At 42.1% G+C, this 23,234-nt stretch overlaps 2 protein-coding genes across 2 annotated transcripts in view; one reads left to right on the top strand and one right to left on the bottom strand.

The window, feature by feature from the left end:
- The window catches only part of LOC104948214 (microtubule-actin cross-linking factor 1-like), a 91,329-nt gene extending 84,438 nt beyond the window's left edge, over nt 1-6,891 (top strand). Inside the window, exons 55-61 of the mRNA XM_010774384.1 lie at nt 470-669; nt 1,215-1,442; nt 1,531-1,807; nt 3,954-4,552; nt 4,690-4,878; nt 5,349-5,567; nt 6,850-6,891. Coding sequence (XP_010772686.1) covers nt 470-669; nt 1,215-1,442; nt 1,531-1,807; nt 3,954-4,552; nt 4,690-4,878; nt 5,349-5,567; nt 6,850-6,891 — 1,754 coding nt within the window. The remainder of the gene's footprint in view (nt 1-469; nt 670-1,214; nt 1,443-1,530; nt 1,808-3,953; nt 4,553-4,689; nt 4,879-5,348; nt 5,568-6,849) is intronic.
- Nucleotides 6,892-9,450: 2,559 nt separating this feature from the next.
- LOC104948213 (regulatory-associated protein of mTOR-like) lies at nt 9,451-21,971 on the bottom strand. Its single transcript, XM_010774383.1, has 6 exons — nt 21,929-21,971; nt 21,697-21,815; nt 14,710-14,813; nt 13,345-13,522; nt 13,139-13,246; nt 9,451-9,522 (listed from the first exon to the last, which is right to left on the bottom strand). The coding sequence occupies exons 1-6, from the start codon at nt 21,969-21,971 to the stop codon at nt 9,451-9,453; spliced, it is 624 nt and encodes a 207-aa protein (XP_010772685.1).
- Nucleotides 21,972-23,234: the final 1,263 nt, after the last annotated feature.

The raw sequence follows: 23,234 nt of genomic DNA, 5'->3' as shown, positions 1-23,234 counted from the left end.
ATTTGAAATACTTTTTCGAGACATGGCGAGGAACCGAGGAATTGATATAATCCAGGGACAGAGTGGGAAGTGTTCTTTTCAAAGATATTTTTTGTCTTGCATATCTGATATTTTTACCAGCCTCCTATGATGTAACCAAGACAGAAATATTTAAGGTGAAATCCAAGAAAGGGGCCTTTTATATGTCAGATTCGATAATGCCTTTTCATAGCCATTTGGACTGAATACACACACACACTGATGGATGCCCAGAAAATGAGTCATAGTGGGAGAAGGAGAGAATAATTAGGAGGAGGGACAAAGGGTGAAATCATTTAAATAGTTTTCTTCTACACATTGATTCACCTTGGATTTCATCTCTATTATTGATATTATTTCATATTACCCTTTATTTTTCATAACCCCCAAAAATTACAAACACGTGCAGCAACGTTTTTCATAACCCACTCTCAATTGACTACTCTCCCAGACTCGCGCTGGCAGATGGCCAATCAGACGGCAGCGCAGAGACAGACGGAGCTGGAGACGTGTGCTGATAGGCTGGGCAGCTTCGCCTCAGCGGCCAGTCAGCTGGGCCCCTGGCTGAGGGAGAAGGAGCTGATGATGAGCGTGCTGGGGCCCCTGAGCATCGACCCCAACATGCTGAACACACAGAAGCAGCAAGCACAGGTTAGTGATGGAAGACAGGGATAACACCAAGTGATACAAAACATTAATATGTACGCAAACACACACACAATGTGGTAATCCATACACAAAATCCAGCAGAAGGAGAAATACATCAAGAAAAAAAACGGAATAATGACAAAAGATAATGTGTATTAGTAATTTCATTGGCTGTTAATACAACATATACTCCTTCATACTCTTATTTTGACATTCAAATGCACTTATCATGAACTCAGGCTGATAGTATGAAAATATTTGATACATTTTCAAGACATATGTGTACATTCAATTACAAACCACAAAGTTATGTGTTAATATTTAGTTAGCATTGTATAAAAAAAGTCAAGTTGTTACATTTATATAAAAAATGTATTCCAATTATACAATTCCTAATTTTAATAATTTCTTAAAATTAAAAACAATAATAATAAAACCCTGCTTTTCTAAATGCTATTTTTTATTTATCAAACAAAAAACGTACTTTTTGATTAAAATATTTATTTCATTCAAATTAATATTTGAATCTCTCCTCGTTTATCTTCCAGTTCATGCTGCGTGAGTTCGACACGAGGCGGCCGCAGTTTGAGCAGCTGACCCAGTCTGCGGAGGGAATCCTTTCCCAGACTGGGGACTCTGCTCAGGACCCCAAGGACCTGGCGGAGGTGCGGTCTGAGCTGGGCTCCATCTCCCAGCAGTGGGAGGAGCTTACCAACCGACTGACCCAGAGGTCAAACCACATCGACCAGGCGCAAGGAACCAGCGAACAGTACCAGGTAAGTCAGATTGACTTGACAGTATGGATTCATGTTATACTGTCACTATGACGCCATTATTTCCTAACCCCCCTCCTCTCCCGCCCAGGCCCTGCTCAGAGAGCTCTCCTCCAGTGTATCTGCTCTGGGGGAGAGGTTGGATGGTCAGGCCTCGCTGAGCGCTCAGCCCGAGGCGCTAAAACTCCGCCTGCAGGAGACAGGTGAGATCCGCTCTGAGCTGGAGAGGCGGCGCTGCGAGCTGGGCGAGGCGGAGAGGCTCTGCAGCGAGCTGAGCAGCATCGTGGCCGAGCCGTACCTGAAGGAGGAGCTGAGCAAACGCCTGCAGAGCGTCAGCGCCCCGCTCAGGAGTTTAGAGGAGCGCGCAGGTTGGTGGACTTCATGTGGTTGATATGTGCTTTTAGTGAGTTTAATGACACAATGGTCCCTTTTTCCTTATAGATGGTCATGACCGGGGTAAATATTAAATTGTCCTACTGTATATTGAAAACTGAAATTAAATACATTTGTAAACATGAATCACACATTAGTGACTACTAAAACAACAAAATCCAATCTAAATCAATATATTAGTCTTATGATAATGGAAATTACATTTGCCTTTATCCGCCAGATAATCTGTTAACAGTCATTACAGACCCAAATCATTAATTTTTTATAGAATTTTGGACATGATGATCAGTTATAGTTCTCCTTTAATTCATGTACTAAGTACGTACGTACATTTCTCAAAATTAAAGACTGCAAAGTGTTCTGGTATGTTTATGCTTTACTTATATGCAGGTAGTAATTTTCTCTACAGAGGTAATGATCTACTACAGGGGTGCCCACACTTTTTTGGCTGGTGAGCTACTTTTGAAATGACCAGCTCACCGAGGTCTACCAACCAAAAATAAAATCCCAAATTGCAAGGGTTGCTGAATAACACGTTTTATTTATACATGGGATAACTGCAATAGGGCTGCAACAAACAACTAATTTGATAATCGATTAATCTATCGATTAATGAAACGATTAATCGACTATTCGGACTATATTACTGTATGCCTTGCACAATTTCTCAAACGCTCTTATTTAGCCATCAACTTTTAGATTTAGCTTGAGGTTGTTTTAGGCATGTGGAAACTAACAATGAAGACAATAAAGATGAACACTTGATTCAAAAATACATATATTATTAAATTAACTAAACACATTTTGAACAAAATTAACTGCTTTTTATTTAAATAAAATAAATAATATTTCACATCAAAAGAAACAACAATGTTTTAACAAATCGTATTAAATAATTGATGACAGAACTGTAAACAGAATAGCTGAAACTTTAACAAAATAAATAACCTCTAATCATTAACCCATGTTTGTATAATTGAGTTAACTCTGTGTGTTGCTGCTAGCATACATAACACCTTACGTGGAAACGTTACTCACGGATGGGGCTACAGAGCTACTAGAAAGACAGTCGAACCCGGTGCATTCCTCCTTCTGAATGTGGTGCACTTTTGCTAAATGTTTAGACAAATTGCTCGTGTTACCGCCCTTACATGCTAAACACTCTTGGCAACGAGCATTGTCCACCTCAAGACGGGTAACATTTAACCACACCTTGGAGCGCTTCTCTCCGCCATCTCCTCAGTGTGTTGCTGCATGTAGCAGCTGCGTGTGTGTAAACTGCCCCGCCCCCTCGCACACAGACGGGAGAGAGATCTCGTCTCGATTGGAAAGATCAAAAATACACCGACCATAGACGCATTTGTTTGTCTTTTTGCATGTTAGAAACGAGTTGGCGACACTAAGACTGCGAGATAATGTTTGTGTAGCAATAATACATGACCTTTCTCTTTCTCAACTCGCTACTCGGTGGGAAGTCGCTGTCATATGCCTTGTGAACACTCCGATAATGCCTCTCCACGTTACCTTTCTTTGGCAGAGCGTCGCTTGCTTTACAAATAAGGCAAATAACCTTTGAATGTGACTTCACAAAAAAATATTCTTCCTCCCATTCTGGGTGGAAGTGGTATGTCTTTAGCTTTTTGCTCGGTCCCGCACTCATTTTGTTGTTTGTCTCTTGTTTGTCTCTCCCGGCACTTGACTGATTTTGTATCGCTTTGCATTCTGGGTTAACAGACTGGAAAGCGATGGGTCGCTTTTTCTGTCAATCAAGTAAACTCCTGAATTAAGTGGCAGGGAGGCCAAGGGAGGAGGGATCAAAACCTGTTTTGTCTATTTTAACGGAGCTGGATTTTTTTTTTATGAATGACTCGCGATCTACCAGCATTGCCCCCGCGGTCGACGTACTGGGCACCTCTGCTCTACTATGATGATGACAAGTTGATGTGGTCAAACCATATTCTCTTCCAAACGTAATCCCTTCAGCTGTAATAGGAATAGTGTTTTGATTTCAATGAAACTGACAAATCCACCAAAAATAAATACAACAAAAGTCTTTCTTTTAGTTTGAAAGAGCTTCTCAGTGTTTATGTTTGTATATCCCTGTGTTTTTCTTTCCTCTAGCTGACGGGCTGTCTCAGCTCCAGGCCGCTCTGTCGTCCACGCAGCAGTTCCAGCAGATGTTTGAGGAGCTGCGCTCGTGGCTCGACAAGCAGTCGGATCCCAGAGCGTCTTCCCCAGACTCCCTGCCCTGTCAGCCGCAGGCCATCCGCTCCCTGCTGGCTCAGACTGACGACCTCCAGCGGGGGGTCGCCAGTCAGAGAGGCTCCTACGAGCTGCTGCAGGCCGAGGGAGCGTCGCTGCTCGCCTCTCTCCCCGCGGGCGGAGAGGAGCGCTCTGCCCTGCAGTCTCGCCTGGCCTCCTTGAAACAGGACTGGGATGGGATGAACCAGAAGATCGCGGATCGAGAGAGCAGACTGAAAGCCACACTCGGCAAAGCAGAAACCTACCAGCAGCACAAGGCCGAGCTGGTACCGTGGTTAGCGGAGTGTGAGGGGAAAGATGCTGAGATCCAGCCATCACTGGACCCTGCGGCGCTGGATAAAGCCCTGCAGAAGGGCCGAGGTCTATCCCTGGACATCGAAAGACGACAACCCCTCCTCGAGGCCTTCAACACAGCAGCAGATCAGCTGCTGGAGCAATGCTGCATCGGGGACGAAGAGGTACGTACTACTACGTTGGTTTCTACTCTCAAGTGTGTTTTTTATTATTAAGCTTGAGGAATTTGGGTGTATGTTAGCTTGTTTTTATTTGTGGTCTTTAAAAGTCACAGCTAAACTGATGAACTCGTGTTCTGCAGGTACGAGATGAGAAGGCCCAGCTGAACCGCAGGGTGGACGGACTGGGGGAGAGGCTCCATCAGCGCTCCTCCCAGCTGGAGGAGCTGGCTGGACGTCTGAAGGAGTTTGAGGAGAGTAGGCAGGCAGCGGAGAGGAGGCTGGAGGCCGCCAAGCACCAAATTGAAGTCCAGGAGGCTCTGGGTCCACAGGTAGAAAAAGACGACTGTCTTCATGTTGCTTTTATTGTTCTTTAAAAAGTCTCTTTTACTCTATACCAAAGGGTAAACACTTAACTGAGTTAAAGACCCCTCATAACCCCATCTATGGGACAGACAACATGATATGGCTTTTGATGACTGGTTACCCTAAACTTCATATAAATATAAGAATACAATATTTACTTAATTTCAAATATGTTTTTTTAATAAATATGTATTATCTATTTAAGTAGATTTTTTTCAACCTGTATTTACTTATTTTGACAGTATAGCATTAATTTGTTATTATAAAAAAATGTATTGTTGTATGTGATGACATATTGAGGGTAGCGGTGATTGTGCACTCCTCTCAATATAAATATGTATTATACAAAAGTGGCAAATAGAATATGACTACTATGGTTTTTATGAAGACATAAATAAAAGCTTTGGCGCTTTGTGTTTCCTTCTCTCCCCCCCAGGCGTGCAGTGCTAAGAGTCTGGAGCGTCTGAGGAGTCAGCAGGAGGGTCTCCGCTCCCTGAAGCCTCAGGTGGTGTACCTCAGGGACCTGGCCCAGGGTCTGGTGCAGGACGCCCCGCAGACACCGGGGGGCAGCACCGAGGGCGCCAAGGGGCTCCAGGAGCAGGCCAGGGGCACGGAGAAGGAGTATGAAGACGTCACTGACAAGGTGAGGAGCAGAGTCAGGGAAAGAGAAGAACAGTGGATATATTATTGCTTTTCTTTGTTGTAAATGCTCCAGGTTTGGATAATGATAATTGCACAGAAGGACATCAAACATGCCTCAACATCTCTATCTTAATGAAAGCTATGACACAGTGTTGTAGTCAAGTCAAGGGGGGGGGGGTGAGGGAGGCGCTCGTGAATTGTTGTTACGGAAAGAGAGGGGTTTTAGGTTGCCATAAGGCTGTTGACGGTCTTATTATGGGCTACATCCATTGGTTGGTTTTTGTGGCACATTTGTAACGCTGTGCCAACTCGGGCAAGCACGCAGGCAAACTTGAGGAGCGCACACACAGGGTGGAGAGGTGGAGTGAGGTTGAGCAGAACGGAGAGAGAGAGAGAGATTGAGCGAGGCAGAGAGCGTGTGCAGCGGTCTGCTTGCGCACAGAGCAGTTTGTGAGAGAGCCGGCTTGAGAGTCAATTTCTCTTCAAAATATAATTGATTGCCAGCCTCCCTTGTCCCTGGCTGGCTTGCTAGCTCGTTGGTAACGTAACCGATTTCTTCTAATGTGCCTGCATCTGGCGCTGAGTTGCCATATTCCTTTCATGAACCACTTCCTGATATCCATTGTTGCAGATAAATATAAATGATAATAGCCAAACTAACCTAGCAAGAGTAAACTGACAGGCTGCTGTGCCGCATCTCACTCAAAAACCCACACCACCCAACCACAGGACTCAACCCAGTGAAAAACCAGTCTCGCGCGCAGCCTTTCATTCAGAATTTCATAGCAAAATAAAAAAAAATGATATTAAACTAATCTTTCAACATAGTTTAAAACAAAAATAAATATTAGGACAAAGCCCTACAAATAACAACAATAAACATAATAATAAAACAATTAAAATGTTGTATTCAGCCCTGATTAAAACAGCGGGCCCAAATCCTGGATGGGCGGGCCCAAATCCTGGATGGGCGGGCCCGGCCCCATGGGGCCCGCCCATGACGCCGGGTCTGGGCCCGCGCACATCACTTCAACATGTGGAGAGAAAAAAACAAAGACAAACCTGCCTAGATACTTTTTCTAAGCAGTTAGGACAACCGCTGCTTTGGGGAGGGATTTTAGAACTGTCAATTGCAGAGCAAATTTGTCTTGAATCCAGAAAATGCGTTTTGAAAGAACAAGAGCATTTGCCTCAAAATGGCTTCTGTCATGTTTTTTTTTTTTAAAGGTTTTAAGCTGGCCTCAAAGGTGTCCGTGCTTAATTGGGAGTGTGCTAGTTCTGTATGATTTTAATAGCATAGAGCCACCCAGTCCGTCTCCGGAGGGATTATCCTGTAAAACTCCAGGGAGCCGGGGAAATCAGGGGACGGGGGCTGACAGCGACTGGAAGAGCTTTCCTGCTGCTGCACAGCACACTGACTTCACATCTCTACAGATTAGATTGAGAGTCCTGATCCACATACTGTTAATTATGTTTCAACTTTTTTTTACTCCTTTAATTTCTCTCTATTCCCCTTCCTCGACCCATGAAGTTGTCGAAGATTACAGTTGTTTTCTTCCTGGTGTCATCTTTGTCTTTGTCCCTTTTCTTTTGGCTGCATAAGTGAAAGTAAGGCAGCCCTCTCCTCTTTGGCTTTAGGGGGGGGCGGACACTGTGTCCTGTTCTACATTTGGCTGCCCTGCCTCGTGCCTTGTTACCATCGGGGCTTTGCAAACGTAATCCAAAAACGGGGATGTGAAGTTGGATGGAGGCTCCTGACATGAAAGTGTCACAATGTGACAAAAGGCCTTAAGGCTATTTTCTTGTGCAGCCTTTGCTGGGATTCAAAGCAAAGGGGTTCATAGTTTAGGCCAAGTGTCAGAAACATGTTTTCCCTTATAAATTGTTGGAGAAGCGCATTTTTAGTAGGAAGGCAGGAAATCAAAACCATTTCTCAGAGTTCAGCAACCTGTCAGTGGCTCAGGTCAGGACCAGATACTGTGTTACTTCGGGTTGCGTTATTTTCACATTTACAACATGGCCCTGGTCTGGGATCCGGTTTTGGTCTAAATTCTTTAATAGCATGACAGTTTAATAGTTTTTGGTTTGAAAGTTGCCGGCAGGTGCTGTGTAGGTCTTAAAATAACTTTTCACTTGTTGCAGATGGTTTTCCTCTGCCTAGTGTTACTGAGTCTAATGGCGCATTTCCACTACAGCGCGGTTTAAGCTGCCGTGCCCGGCCCGTTTTTGGTTGCGTTTCCACTTGGTGTAGTACCAGCTAGCGGATACATAAATAAACCAGCGACTGTATTCGCCATGACACAGACAGTCTGTGGTTTGTACTTGTTTAACTTTTGTCTAGTTTCTGAACAGATATGAGGAGCTGTGAGCTCTGAGGGCTAACAGCTAACGGCTGATGTTGGTTTTGTGTTTCGCATTGAAGATCACGGCTCCGCCTACACTGCGTTACTATAGTTATTACTGCCCCAGCTACTAAACTGTAATGGAAACGCAGCATAAAGTGAGCCTGGCCTAACAAGGCCTAACTATACCGTACTAAGCCGAGCAAGGCCCTGCAATGGAAATGCGCCATACGTTCAAAGAAAACCTTTACTTAAGGGACATACAGATGTTGTTCTGCTTTTGAATTTGACTCTGCATTTCCACTTCAGTACAGCATAGCTCTACTCAACTTGACCTGCTCTTGACTCTGGTTCCCTTTTATTAACAATTAGATTGTACCTGGTACAGTTTTGGTTTCACCTCAGTTAAGGTTTCAAGCAAGCTTTTTAAGTTACAGCAGTTTTGTCTAGCGATCAGCTGAAAATGCCGCCTACACCTAGCAGTTTCTATCTGGATTAAAAAATCTAAATAGACAAATGAACTTGTTCCAAAAACTGAGTCAAGTCAAGACGAGCATTGCTTTGTAAATGAGGCATTAGACGGTAATGTTCTATATTCTCACAATTGGAACTTCTCCGGTCTGTAAAGTGGGCCTGCTATACATTCAGTAACAGTTTCAAGTTCTTGGAATCTCCTATGTAAAATGATGTAAGCTCCTCTCCTGTCCAAAATAATCAGCTCGAGGGCCAATAGGTTGGTTGAGCTTCATTTCACAAACGTAGGGTATATTACCTCCCAGAACCTCAGGCCTTGGTCTGTAAAGGTTAGACACATTCTAAAGCCGAGAAGTCTCCCTGCCAGTCAGAGTGCCCCGTCACTTTCTCTGAGAGGCACAGGCTGGGGCAGGTCCCTGTAATCCTGCAGCAGTTTTCTAACCCTAGCCCTGGAAGAGCTCTTCAAAGGTGAAGGAAGAGACCAAGAAGTCCTCAGCACTGGTTTAATGAGCTGCAGTGTGTGGGAGAGCTACTCCATCACCAGATATAATAGTGCAGAAAAACAATGCAGATGCCTTCTCCAGAGATTAAAAAAAGGGGAGTGGAATCAAGATATGTGTGCAAAAAAATAGATAAATATATCACTAATTAGGTTAGAGTGTCTTGGCACACTGGCACATGAACAGGATGATGTACTGCTAGTAAGAAGATGTTGCTGTTAAAGATTCAACAAGGGGAAAAAAACACTGCAAACAATTTCATTATTGTTTTTGATAATGTTATTGGGGGAGAACATTTGATCTGAAGCAGGGAAGGAAAGAGAGGAGGCTTAAAGAGAGAATGAACATTGAAGCTATCTTTACCTCCACCTCTGTAAGGAGATTTACAGCTGAGGGAACGTTGCCCACACTCCTTTGCTCCCGTCCGTCCTTCTCACATATCTATTCTCCATGTCCGTATTGATTTCTGTGTGGGTAACTAAGACCCACAAAGGTTCCCTCTAAGGCAGAATTGTATCCCGTTCTGAGCAGCTGAGGGTTGACCGTGTGCATTAAAAACTGAAAGGTTGGGTTTAAGGTTTCAGATGCTTGAGTTCTGACCCCTAAACTCTGAGCAAACTGTTTCGATTGGAGTCAGAGAGTCGTTGTTCGCCTAGAGGGGAGAAGGAAAAAGGACTGAGGAGGGAAAGATTTAGGATAAAGGGAGTTTGGGATGAGAGGAAGTGGATGAAAGGAGAAAAAGAGGACTGGAAAGATATCACGATGCAAGTTCTGCATTATCCTTTAAATTGAGGCCCTGTCTTGAAGGTTCAGAGTGTAAGACTGATATGTTTTTTGAAAGAAATTGAATATGATATACAATAACTATGTTATTTATTAGTGTATAACCACCTGTAACTAAGAATTGTTGTATGTCTTTTGACTAAATCAAGCTCTTCTTTCCTACACAGGCTAAAATTAGAGTTATGTTAGGGTCAGGCATTATGGACAGCCATGTTTCTACAGTAGCCCAGAATGGACAAACCAACCACCAAGAAAAGAAGGGAACAATTGTGACTTGGCCTCTTGTTTGGGCTCCCAGCATGTCAATCTGGCAAAGAGTCCACCATGTTTCAATATAATGGGCCAGTAAACCTGCTGACAAGCAGAAAAAAACAGAACTTAACATGACATTACTTCCCTGGCGAAGGTCATTAGAGCATTAGCAGTGCTTAAAATGATCAGTAAAGCATGCACACTTTTCTGTGTGTTTGGGAATCTTCCGTTCTCCACCCCTCTCATTGTAACCCAGATTTGCTCATCACAGAGCTGCGAGCTTCAAAGGGAATGCCTCCACTCTTCTAACAGCCTCGGAAATGAGCCGGCGTCTGGCGCGTGCGGCTGTGAATGTGTCACTGACTCGGCGCAGTTCTGTGAAGTGGTTTTCCCTTCGTGCTATCCCCCCCCGTACACACGCTACAGGCAGTGTGACGCCTGAGCGGGCAGGATGACGTCACTGTGGAAGATCTGAAGCTTTCCTTTGGGAACTGGGGTTTCCTGACAACCTAAGCCAAGTAGAACAGTAGAAAGCAGAGACGGCTCCTTGGAAGAAAGTTAAGCTCTGTCACAACTCTGAGAGGAGGTGAGCAGTGGGAGAGGATCAAATGATACAGTCTTTTGTTCTGCTATTCTACATCGTTCTGTTTCCACATCAAAATACTGTAAAAGGAGCCTATTAGGATTAAAAGATGCTGATAAAGATTGACGCTAATATATAAAGCAAGGTCGGGAAATAGGTGGGTGCGATGTTTATCGATTGTGAAAAAATCATGAGGAGGAAGTGACTTAGAGAGAAAGTGGAGGAGGAAATGAAGCATGGTGTCAAAGATTCAAGAGGAGAGGAAAGGATGCTGTTTCTGTAGCGTCTGTGATAAGAGCATCCTTGTGAGAGAAAGACCTACCAGCCTCTATTCTCCCATTGTCCTTCACCAGATTCACTTCGATTTCCAAAATAGCATGTTCGCTTTCTGTTTCAAGGCTTTTAGGAAATGTGGTTCTGAGATACATGTTTACAAACGTGTAGCAACTAGGATCCAACAGAAGTTTTTTTCGGACAAATAATTTAAAGTCAAGATCCACTTGGTTACCTCTGACAAAGCATTCACTATTCTTCCAAACATGAACTGCAGCATCCGGCTCTGTAGCAAGCTAATTAGTGCATAACATGTATTGATTACTTATTTTCTTGTTACCATGGCTTTAAAGATGTTGAAGGTTGCCTTATTGCAGAATTTTGCGAACTCAGCTAGACGTAGCTCAACTGACCCTTAGCAACAAGCGAAAAGTGGTGGATGCGTTGACTTAGCCACAGTAACGTCAACCATTTTGTTTTCGACTTTAGATCTAAAGCCTTGAGGTATCCATGTGACTGTCTCCATTTTGTTTTTTTGGAGCCTGAATGTCAGCGGAAGGAGTGGGGGCCAGCAAAGCAAATTACATGCTAATTGTAGGTCAGCAAACCATAAAATATATCAGATATTTGCATTAAACCAGCTTTAAAGGGGCCCTAATATGCTTTTTATGGGTGGGGTAATCAGTGGCGGCGCCAGGGTATGGCTGGGGTAGGCTACAGCCATACCAAGAAATGGCTTAGCCCTACCTTAGCCCGACCATGAAAAAGTAAGCATGTTGAGAACTAGGGGTGGGCGGATCGATCCCAAAATATTGATTAGGGATGCACCGAATATTCGGCCGCCGAAAATTATCGGCCGAAAATGGTTAAAAAGGCCCTTTCGGCTTTCGGCCTATCAGAGAAAGAGGCGCGGATTGCGATTTGTAAAACGTGTTCAGCTGACATTTCTCGAGGGGGTGTAACTGCAAAGACTTTCACCACTTCGGGATTACTCCACCACTTGAAATCAAAACACCCGGACAAATATGCGGAGTAAGATCAAATCACAAGCACTGACAGCGAGAGACTGTTCAGCGCTGCCTCTCATGTGCTTGATGAGAAGAGGAACAGACTTATGGCTGATAAAGCAGAGAAGCTAATGTTCATTAAAAAGAACCTCCCACTTTTCCTTAATAAGTAGACAAGGCTGGCTTATCATAAGCTTATCTAGTTCTACATGTCTACTCTATACCCACTTTCCTGAACAATTTTCATTGTGAGTTATAATTCACCATCTCAGGTTATCATTAGTGGGAAATGACAGCAGCACAGTGTTCAATATATTGTACTTTCGGTATCGAAATGATACAATGTTGTTTACATTGCTCATGAGGACAGACCACCTTATTTGCAGATTCTTGAAATTGTAATTTAATTTGTAATTGATTAATAATAATAATAATAGATTTAATTTGTTAGCGCTTTTACAGGTGCTCAAAGACGCTTGATTGTGGATTTTGTATCCAGTTTTCACTTTATGTATCTTTATACAATGTTTACTACTTTGCTTATGAGGACAGACAGCCTTATTTACAGATTCTTGAAATTCAATTGNCTCTTGTGGGTCGGATCATTGATGTCGTTGGTTCGGAAGTTGATCGGCCGTCAGTTTTTGAGTACATAGAAGCTTAGATGAATGTTCTCACTATACCCTTCACATTGCAAGGTTGGCTAAAACAACCTTTTTCCGGGGGAAACAAAGTTAGTGATTACTGGTTCCATGTTGATTTAATTCAATACAAATTGTCTGGGGGAACTGAAAGGCTATTACCGTACTGGTTACTTTGCAGCCCGGACATTTCCCCCAAAACACATATAGACGCTATCGCAACACAGAAGTACCTTTCAAATCCGATAATTTTTAAGACCTTCTAGATCATATTTAAGACCTTTCTTATTTTTTTGGTGCTATTAAAGACCTTTTTAAGCCCTTAAATTCAGATTATCAAATTTAAGACTTTTTAAGACCCCGCGGGAACCCTGTGGACTGCAATTGTTAAATGCATTTTATAAAGCGCTTGTCCAGGACTAACGACCCCTCAAAAGGAGTCAGAATTAACACATTCATGCAGAGGCTGCCAGAAAAAGACACTCAAACAGTTGGCCATGCCATTGGGAGCAATTTGGGGTAAGTTTCAGTATCTTGCCCAAAGACACATGGTAACAGCCGACCCTCTGACTGGAGCAGACCGACCCTCTAACTCCTGAGCCACAGCCCCCCCCCCCCTCACACATGTTTCAAAATGATAAAAGCATGACTTTGTGGCCTATTGTTGAATCAAACACACACAGACACACTGATGGGATGGAGTGAAAAGAAGAAAAGAGAGGACAGTACCTTCATGACGGGCTGAGCGAAGTACTTGGCGCTCCAATCACAGAGGCCCGTCTGCAGGGAGGCGCTGATATAGTTCCTGTGGCACGGCTCGTCACCATCCTCCCCTCCCTACACAGACACATACATTTTCCCGCAGTTCAAAGAGTTAACTAAAGAGGTAACTAAACAACAAAAATTTCCCCCCCACAGACTGGTGCGGCCCCTACCTGCTCCGGTCCCTTTTCAAACATCTTGCGTGTGCGGGGGAACTGGTGGGAGTGGGGCGCCTGCCCTCCCGGGGTGGGGGTGTAGGGGGGCCGTGTGGCTGGGGGCTCTCTGGCCGGGGGTTTGGGAACCTCATTGGTCAGACTGGAGCTGCTGGCGCTGGGCATGGGGGGGGAGCCACTGGAGGAGCAGAGACTTTAATGTAAGGACAGGAAGTTAGATTCCATCAGCCTCACCTTTCATGTCTAAAGATAAGTTCGCAGTAATGCACTATTTCACCAATTCAATCCAACCAATTGAAGGAATTATATCACATTTTATCTGCAAGTGAACTTCATACTGATGAATAATATATTGTTCTGATGCTCTGCATAGATTGCCACTGATACAAAAAACGAGTGCATTGCATACAGTGTGTGCTACTGTAACTGTATAATATTTACCTCTCTGACTATAAAGTGACGCTTTTAAAAGGAACTAGTTGATCGGTGGTGTTTGATGACTTGAAGCTTAAAGCAGGTAATGTATGCAGTGTAAATTGCCATGGCGATTTAGCCGGGTTAAACCACCTTTGAAGTACGGAAAACTCTGGCTTTAGGTTCAACATACCTCGCTAACCCTCTAATCTGGCTTCATATATCCCCCTCAGATTCCATTCATTTTTTTTGGTTATTTTTGATTACAATTTAGTGATGTACTTCTGGCTGCTTCATAACATATTTTGTTAAGTTAATTTACTTTTATAATTCTGCTACTCATTTTATTTCACCTTGGATGAGGACCTCTAAACATTTTATTTGTATTTTATCAATGCGTGCTGGCCTTTTTATTGAATAGGTTAGTTTACTTATTTAATCTAGCATTTTAATCTGCATTGTTCCTTAACTTTGACGCTGTAAAAGTCCCCGCTGTGGGACAGATAAAGGATTTGTGATTGTGAGTGTGAACGTAGCTTTAATGTCAACAGAAACAAGTACGGAAACGTCTCTGTTTTATATTTCATATTCATCATATCATATTTATATCCAGGGTTTAGCGTCATTATTAAGTCATTACTTGTATCACTTTTTCCTGTCTGTTCTTGTTCAGGCACAGACCACATAACAAAATATCTTATGAAATGTAATGAATGCTGTGTGTGTGACTCCTTGCTTTGTTACCAGCCTTGAACTACGTACTAGTTTTTGTCATGAAAACAAAATGAGACATTTGAAGTGGTTTTAGTATTCTTCAAATGTAGGTTCTTCACTCTGTGTCTCAGTCCTGCTGGAAGGAATGCTGCTGTATGCATTTGTTTCAGGCTTTATTGTGGTAATGTTTCTTTGTGTGTGTGTGTGTGTGTGTGTGTGTGTTAGCTGTTCTCTCACCCGGCCTGGTGGATGTGTGTGCCCTTGCTGGTGGGGCTGGCGGGGGCCGACTGGGTGAGAGAGCCCGAGTCCAGGATCCTCTGGGGCCGAGCGTTCATGGTTGCCTGGGGACAAAGAAAGTTTTAATCCTCACGAGAGACACCTGTGGTCTGAAAGCAGCTCAACACACCCTGCATGTCTCTAAAGGTCAACCCAGGGTTTATCATTCAGGTTATGAGCACGTTCACATGAGAGAGGCGGAGAAATTTAAACCAGAAACAAACATGTAGAAGCATACTGTCAGGAGAGCATCATATGTCAACGATGAAAAGTTGACTGTGATATTAGAATTTTTTTTAAGTAAATTATTTAAATCATGTACATTTGTACTGTCCAATCCAAGTAGGGAATGAGTCCTTACCCCAAGTGAAGGAGTTCAAGTATCTCGGGGTCTTGTTCTCGAGTGAGGGAACAATGGAGCGTGAGATGGGTCGGAGAATCGGAGCAGCGGGAGCGGTACTGCAGTCGCTTTACCGCACCGTTGTGACAAAAAGGGAGCTGAGCCAGAAGGCAAAGCTCTCTGTCTACCGCGCCATTTTCCTTCCTACCCTCACCTATGGTCATGAAGGATGGGTCATGACCGAAAGAACGAGATCGCGGGTACAAGCGGCCGAGATGGGTTTTCTCCGCAGGGTGGCTGGCGTCTCCCTTAGGGATAAGGTGAGAAGTTCAGTCATCCGGGAGGGACTCGGAGTTGAACCGCTCCTCCTTCGCGTCGAAAGGAGCCAGTTGAGGTGGTTCGGGCACCTAGTAAGGATGCCACCTGGGCGCCTCCCTAGGGAGGTGTTCCAGGCACGTCCAGCTGGGAAGAGAGTTATTTTATAATCCCTCACAGCATACATACAAGTGATTCATCTGTAGCAAATTAGCACTAACAATGCACAGTCTGCGACACTGTGCACGAGGTGTGGCACCGCAACGTGCGGCTCAATAGGCTGACACAGATAAGTGAAAATATGATGTGATATGAATGATAAGTGTATGCATTGCTCTAAATTGCTCAGGTTACTTATGCTGTGAAGTCTATGATCATAAAATAAGTAAGCTGGCTTACTGCAAATGTAATTATAGTCAAATCTTTCCTATATTGGCAGTTTTATTCTGATCATTCAGACATTCAATCAGTATGCGATTTATTGCCAGCGGTCCTTACTGCATTTGGCAGTTTAAACTGTGTTTCCCTTAGTCTGGAAAATGCCTTAATAGTCTTAATCTTCTTCATATTAGTGTAATATTATTTATGTTCTGATTGGTCAGCAGGCAGTGCATTTCTTTGTGTTGATCTCCAACATAACCTGCTCTTGAGAAGTGAAAGAAGTCCATTTTAAAGTGATGACTGACATTTACCCTTGTTATAACTTCCTACAACAAAGTTTAGATTTAAATATATGCACCTTATGTCACTCAGACATTAAAACATCTCTTAATTTCTTCTAGTATAATTCAAAAAATGTTGGGATACTTTCCAGTGTTGGCCAACTTACAGTGACCAAAATATTCCTATTTTAACATGTGAAAATATCAAATTTCAATTCCCATTTTGCAAAGTTTGGCTAAAAGCCTCAAACTTGATGTCATTAAACGGAGCAGGTAGTACAACTTCTCATTGTGCGTTGTCTAGCGGCTGCTCACAGGGGAGGGGTAAACCTAATAAAGACAATAGAGGCAAAGCATCGTTGATGAATAGCAGAGATGTTGTTTACTCGAGCCAGGTGGAGAGAAGCGCTGTAAATCTAGTTAACAAAGGCAAACGCATTTTACTACCTCTGATTTCATTTCTATGCTAATTGCACGATTGCATCGAGTATCTTTTGTTTGTCTAAAAGGCTGAGGGGGAGAGAGAAAAGTTTTGAATGCAAAGTTTAAACAAATTAAATCCACTTTTTTGCATTTGTGGCGGGGAGAACACATCAGTTACCCGGGTTAGCTGTTACTGCTTCATTAAAAGGCAATTTGAAATGTAAAAAAGGGCAGTAACGCCGGCTGAAAGGGTTATTATGGAAATAACTCAGTCACTGACGTAAGTATATTTTCTAATCAAGCAAACACAAGGTAATAAAGGTAAAGGTAAATAAAGGTTTTATATGGTAAAAAGGGACAAACAGAGGAAAGGTTGATGACTTTAGACAGAAAGGTGACGGGTAGCTGCTTGTGTGAATGCAGCAGTGCACGGCAGACATCATGCAAAGACAATGACATGATAATTAAACAGCAAAACTGAAGTTCACACTGCAGCTTTAATCCTCCTGAAGAGCTGGAAAGAGGTTGCTTGTGCAGCTTTAAACCAGTAAAAGCTCAAACTAAAATAACTTAAAAAAACACAAGGCTACAGGGTGGAACAGAGTTTATCAAGCCTCTCATGCATTACATGTTGGAGTGCATCCATTAACAACCTTGTATTTTGTCAGAGTATCCAGTATTTCATGCCTTAAAAGGATAGTTTCGATGTTTGAAAGTGTTACAGTATATGAAGTATTATCCACAGGCAGTAGACGGAGGTGGACACATTTTCTTGTATAAAGAGAACTGGACTTTCTCTTCTCAGTCAAATGAATGGAAAGGGAAAATAACTCTAGATTTGGCTTTCAGCAAATAACTCTTAGGACCTAAGGATGTGAATAAGGGCTATAGAACTGTTCCTAATGGGTAGTTGTTAGACATAAAAAAAATGTATCCACTGATTTACAGACATGTCATTCCCAATGTAATGTAGGTCAATGGAAACATTTTTTTTGTCCGAATGACCTCACTGACTGACACGGAAGGGGAAGTACCACTGTTTGGCCACTGGAAAACGTGTTCGCAGAGAAACAGATTGTATTTGCACAGGGCTAAGCAATGTACTGCTGCAGAGGAGGCATCAGCCACCTTAAAAAAAAAGGCCAACCTAATTAATAACATATTTTCAACACTTTACATTGCTGTCAGACAGCCCTTTCTAAGGATAAGACATCACTCTTTCCAAAGCCATCAGAAACTATTGACAAATAGGTGATTTGACCGTGCAGAACACTCCTTGAGGAAGACAGAGGAAATAACACTGAGTTGAGAGGTAACATTTGGGGGCTGCATGAATTGGAAAAAAATACCTTGTGATTATTTTTGACTTATGTTGCAACTACGATATGATTTGCAATATCACAGGGAATAATCTTTTTTGAAACATTATTCATATTATCATTGATACATATATCTTGTACTTATACTGTAGTCCCATATTTAAAATCATTGCACACTCCTAGTCAAATTACTCTTAATGGAGTATGGTGGCTTTGAGTAAAGTGGTTCAATATGATAAATATTGTGTAGTTTTAATGAAGCGTGTTTTTCTTTTAGTCGTCTAAAATACATTTTTCTGCTTCCGTGCTGCTACTGCTGTATGTTCCTATAAAGTACCATATACAGCAGGAAATACACTGACTATGGATAAGTACCTCATATAACCCCATTTAAAAAACATCCAACTATCTTTGTAAGAAAAAGAACATTCTAGACACGTTTGACCAGATGCTGGTATGAATGTAAACTTGCGAGCTCATCAATTGTCTCATTAATGTTCATGGATTATTCTTCAACATTTGCAGATCATCAACATGTTGTGAACAAACATGCTACAAAACAACGCAGGAGGCAACACGCCTTATCTGCTGACTAGCTTTCCAGAACATGTGATATGCAAAGCGCCCGCATTAGCAGGAAAGTGGCGTAATGGTTTCTCACAGCTGCCTCTCTCCACACTCTGCTGTGTCATCCCACTTCCTCCATCATTAATTGGCTAGAATGTTAGTCGACGATGAAAAAGAGTGCATGGATAGCGCTGTAAGCAAGGATGCAAGGGTGAGAGCTGTTGACGGCCAAGAAAAACCTCTGAATGTTCCGGTTCAATTATTGAAGGTGCTTCTGAAAGGTTTAGCTGGTGGAGAAAGTGCCAAGCACCGCCTTGATGTATGATGATGACATGGAAGTGGTCAAGTTGAGTGTCATGGGGTGTGTGAGAGGAAATATCTGCTGCATCAGGTGGGGGATTCAAGTCTCCTCTCGCTTACGGTGGCCAACAGGTGCCAAAATATTTCCATTAGGAGAAACGTGCTGCACTTTCAAAAACGGTGCAATAAAAACAACACAAATGTGCCAAAACACATGCAGATAAAGAAAGATCTTCACCAACTTGACAAACACGCGCATCGTTTATTAAAATCGTTGCATGAACAAAACGCAGCAAAAAGTTCCAAATGCAACAGAAACGGGGATAATAAAAAGTGATGCACACAGCTGGGGCCGAAGGATTTTTGACATTTGGAGGTAATAAAGTTGGCGAACATGACATATCATTGTCAATGGAAACCTAAAATAACGTTATTTTTGGCTTATTTTAACAATGTGCTTGCATTACAATATTATTGCAAAACTGCTGTAAGCTAGCTGTGTGCGTCACCTTTTAGTGCCCCCGTTTCCATTGTGTTTTGAGCTACAAGCAGCGATTTTAGTAAACGCTGCACTTGTTTCGTCCAATTGGTGAATGTTTTTCTAAATGCTGCGCACATCTTGTCAAGTAGTTGACTTCAAAATGCAGTGCGTTTCTCCTAGTGGAAATGTTTTGGGCCTTTGTAATACATTTGCACTTGTCAGCCACTATATTTGTCAAATGAAAATGACATTCAAACATTTTTAAAAGTGCATATAGCTTCTTTTATCCAGCAAGCCAGACTTACTAAAGAAGCACAGATGAGTCAGGATAGAATAAAAGACCCAAGGCTTTTCACCCCAGAATCCTGCAGCAAGAGGTGGCTATTAAAAATCATTTAATGCTCTCATCATCTGAGGAGCAAGTCAATTTTAATTAGCTGCTGACCTTGTTCATTTTGTACCAAATCACTAACATTTGACATTTAAAAACCTAATTAAAAGAGCTGGATCTCCCAGTTAGGCTGATGTTAACACTTGTGAACTTGGGATGGATGTGCTCTGATTAAACTGTCTCTGCAAGAAATAATGTGTGCTCCATCTATGATAACTCATTAACTTCAGAAAGTAAGGCCTTTAAAAAGGTGCTTAAATTGTTATTCTCTTCAAATGTCACACTGTTCTTCCTCTTTTTTAGCATACTGAAAAGAGATACAACATTGATATTCAAAACGTATTCCATTGTGTTTTCTGAAAAGAGTGTCAGATGGAAAACTCATCTTTTTGTTTGCCACAGCCGACGTTAAATTGACCGGACTTCTTTCTGGGCATTGATATGACTGCATGTCATCCTAAATTCAGAGCGTCCTAGAATGACTCAAGATGTAGAATTTCTCTTCAGCGTATTCATGTCATGAAAATAGAACATGAACACTTTGTAAGAAGCTTAACTATGAAGTTAAACTGGAGTCGATGAGTGTGTGATCTCATCCCAGTCAGACGACATTTTGCACAAATCAGATACAATTTTGAATTGAGAAAAAATTAAAGTCTCATGTAAGATAAAAAAAAAAAACAGTCATATAAATCAGGAAAAGTCCACCTAATCAGGAAACGTCTGAGTCAAAGTAAACCTGTACACGTCAAGTCTCAAGTCAATGAAACAAGTAAAGAAGAGGAGTACAGGTCAAATAACAGGTCACATAAGACAAGTAAAAGTCAAGCATCACATCAAAGGAGACAAGTTAAGTCTTAATTCCAAAAGAACATTGCGGGTTGATTCCCAAGGCAAAGAAGACAAGTACATTAATAGTCCCAAGTGAAATAGTCAAGTCAAGTCTCCAGTCAAAAAAGACAAGACAAAAAAGAAATAAAAATACAAGTTCAAATCAAGTCCAAAGTCAAAGAAAATAAGTATAAGTCTTAAAAATATTAAGTTAAGGAAAGATACCAAATCAATAAAAAGACAAGTGTTGGATCATTCAAGACCTGTTCAATCAAGTCTTCTCTAATTTAATCTTGGTTTCAAATCAATGTAAACAAGTCCAAGTTAAGTCACAAGTCCTTAAGCGTAAGTCAAAGTCAATCGCAGGCCATTTGCAAGTCTTTGAGGTCTATGAAAGATGAGCATTAAAATGATAAGCTGTGTACAAACAGTTATCTATGTAAGTGATTCCGATATATTAAACACTCCAGGTTTAAAACTTAGGAATGTAATGTTTTTGCTTTCAGATTTTTAGGAAGCAATATTTGTTAGCGTTGGAGTCTGGCTTGCAATGTGATTGAAGTCTTAAATCTTCAGCTCTTACAATTAACAGACGTGTGAAGGTGACTCAGAAGGTAAGGGGTTGGTGCAGATTGTCTATTGGAGGAGACACTCTTTGATAAATATGACACCACTGCTTGCTCAGCTGACTCTAGGTCTGCAGGTACACAATAGTGTGTTTTGGTGTTACACAATCAGCATAGAGCTCTAGCTGTAGAACAGAAGTCTTATTGCCTTTGATTGTGAATCAAGTCCTGTTGCTTTTTATTGCAGTCCAGTAGCAGTCTCATTGCAGAGGTGTCGCTGTGAGGGGGAAATTGGTGTTGGTGCTCGGAAACTAGAGCCTCTCTGCCTGAGGGTCGGGATGGGCGGTGGACTGCCGTGGTTATTATGGCTCCTTAAGTTACAGCAGTCTCTTTGCTCTGACCTGCCGAGCCTCGGGGAGTCGTTGGCCCTTAATTGCATTTGCACAAAAGTAATGGCCTTTTGTAGAAAGAGAATGCCATGGGAAGGATGGTGTGTGTGTGTGTGTGTGTGTGTGTGTGTGTGTGTGTGTGTGTGTGTGTGTGTGTGTGCTGGAAACATATTTTTCACCACATAACCATGTGGTGAAAAGAGCTGACATACGGATACAGAGACAAAAAGTTGATTATTACACTCTAAAATATGTGTTGACCCTCACCTAAAAAATGACTAACAGTCAAAAATCATCACATTGATTGTTATTTGATCTTCAATACATCCACTAAAAGTGCACCACATCTAAAGAACACCCGTACCTTGTATGCGATGCTGTTGAGGACCTTCATGGCCAGATCTGACACTTCAGGAAAAGGGTCTGCAGCGAGATGTAGCAGCACCCTCCAGATCTGAGTGTAAACACTGTTGAAGGAAACACCTGGAAGAGACAGAAATAAATAAGTTGACGTTTGAAAATCTTTCCGCAAATGAAATTCTGTTTGCAGGTGCAAGTTTTTTTAGACAATACGCACAGAAGATGAATAACCCCACCAGCAAATACATTTAACTCTGGTGCAACCCTGATCACTGCCATCAAAGTTCATTAAAGCAGCGGAGCTAACAGCTAGGTGGTCATGTACAATCATCTCATTAGCATCATGCTAACTGCCACGGTCCATTTTCCTCTCCCGCTGTTGGGTGTGTTGAGGTGGCACAGGGGAAATGACCTCTAATGTCAGGTCATTGACATCATTAATCAACACACACACATAAATACACACACAGGCTACATTTCTGTCACTGTCGTCATGAATACAAATGAACAGTCTCTCCTGTTATGATGTTTCGGCAATTGGCTAATCTTCAGCTTTGACTATAAATGAGCAATGTGAACACGGTCATCATTTCCACAAACCAAAGCCTTTTTAACTATTTAAAGATGAGGTTAATACTTCCATGAATCGGACAATGCAGACATGAAAAGCTCTTTTTATACAGCTAAGGTACCATTTTCTTAATTTAATCCAGTTTGTTTACCTACATTATTCTACAGCGGTATCGAATCGTATAGTACCACATCATATAGTTTTGTATCAAATCGTATTGTTTTTCTTATCCAATCGTGTAAAATTATAGCGTATAGCGCAAAGAATCATACCAAATGTACTGTTATTGGAGATGTTGTATTAAATGAGTCGTACAATTAGATTTATATAGATTAATGTAATAGTATTTATAATGAATACATCTGTATTTGATCTGTTGTATTAGTTAGTGTGATAGGCATTATGAAATGTTTAAATGTTTATTGATTGTTAAGTGTGTAGCTGGCAAATAGCACCTCTTCTCTTTTTAAAATGATTGTATTTTATGCATGGTCCTTCGATAAAGAGATATAATAATAATTGTATCCAATCAAATCTTATCGAATAGTCTTCCATCGTAACAGACCGTACCAAATCGTATCATATAGTTTTGTATTTGACCGTATAGTTCTTTGTGTGAGCAATAACCTCCTTCTCTCCATAACCCCTCCTTACTTTGGGTTTTTACCTTCTTTCGCAGGTGGTCTCTGCAGTGCACTGAGCTGTCTCCTTTCACCCCCACCCTTCTGCTCCCTCCCGCCTCCCCTCAGATCTTCCTAACCATGCAGGTGGTCCTGTAAACCTGGACTCTTATCCCAATTCCTTTTATCATCTCACTGCTTCACTGTCCTTACTCCTCTGTGCGGCTGAAGAATGACTGAAGCCTGGACCCTCTCTCAGCTCAGCCCCCTCTCCAGAGAGTGCTGAGAGGGTTCAATGGTCCCACGCTTCAAAGATAACAGATGAAAGGAGAGGAGGAAGATGGAGGGCTA

This window comes from Notothenia coriiceps, unplaced genomic scaffold (assembly GCF_000735185.1).
Source record: "Notothenia coriiceps isolate Sejong01 unplaced genomic scaffold, NC01 NC01_scaffold00013909, whole genome shotgun sequence".
In the NCBI taxonomy this organism is placed as follows: domain Eukaryota; kingdom Metazoa; phylum Chordata; class Actinopteri; order Perciformes; family Nototheniidae; genus Notothenia; species Notothenia coriiceps.
Note: the sequence above shows the minus strand (reverse complement) of the source record. Positions and strands in the feature narration are given on the sequence as shown.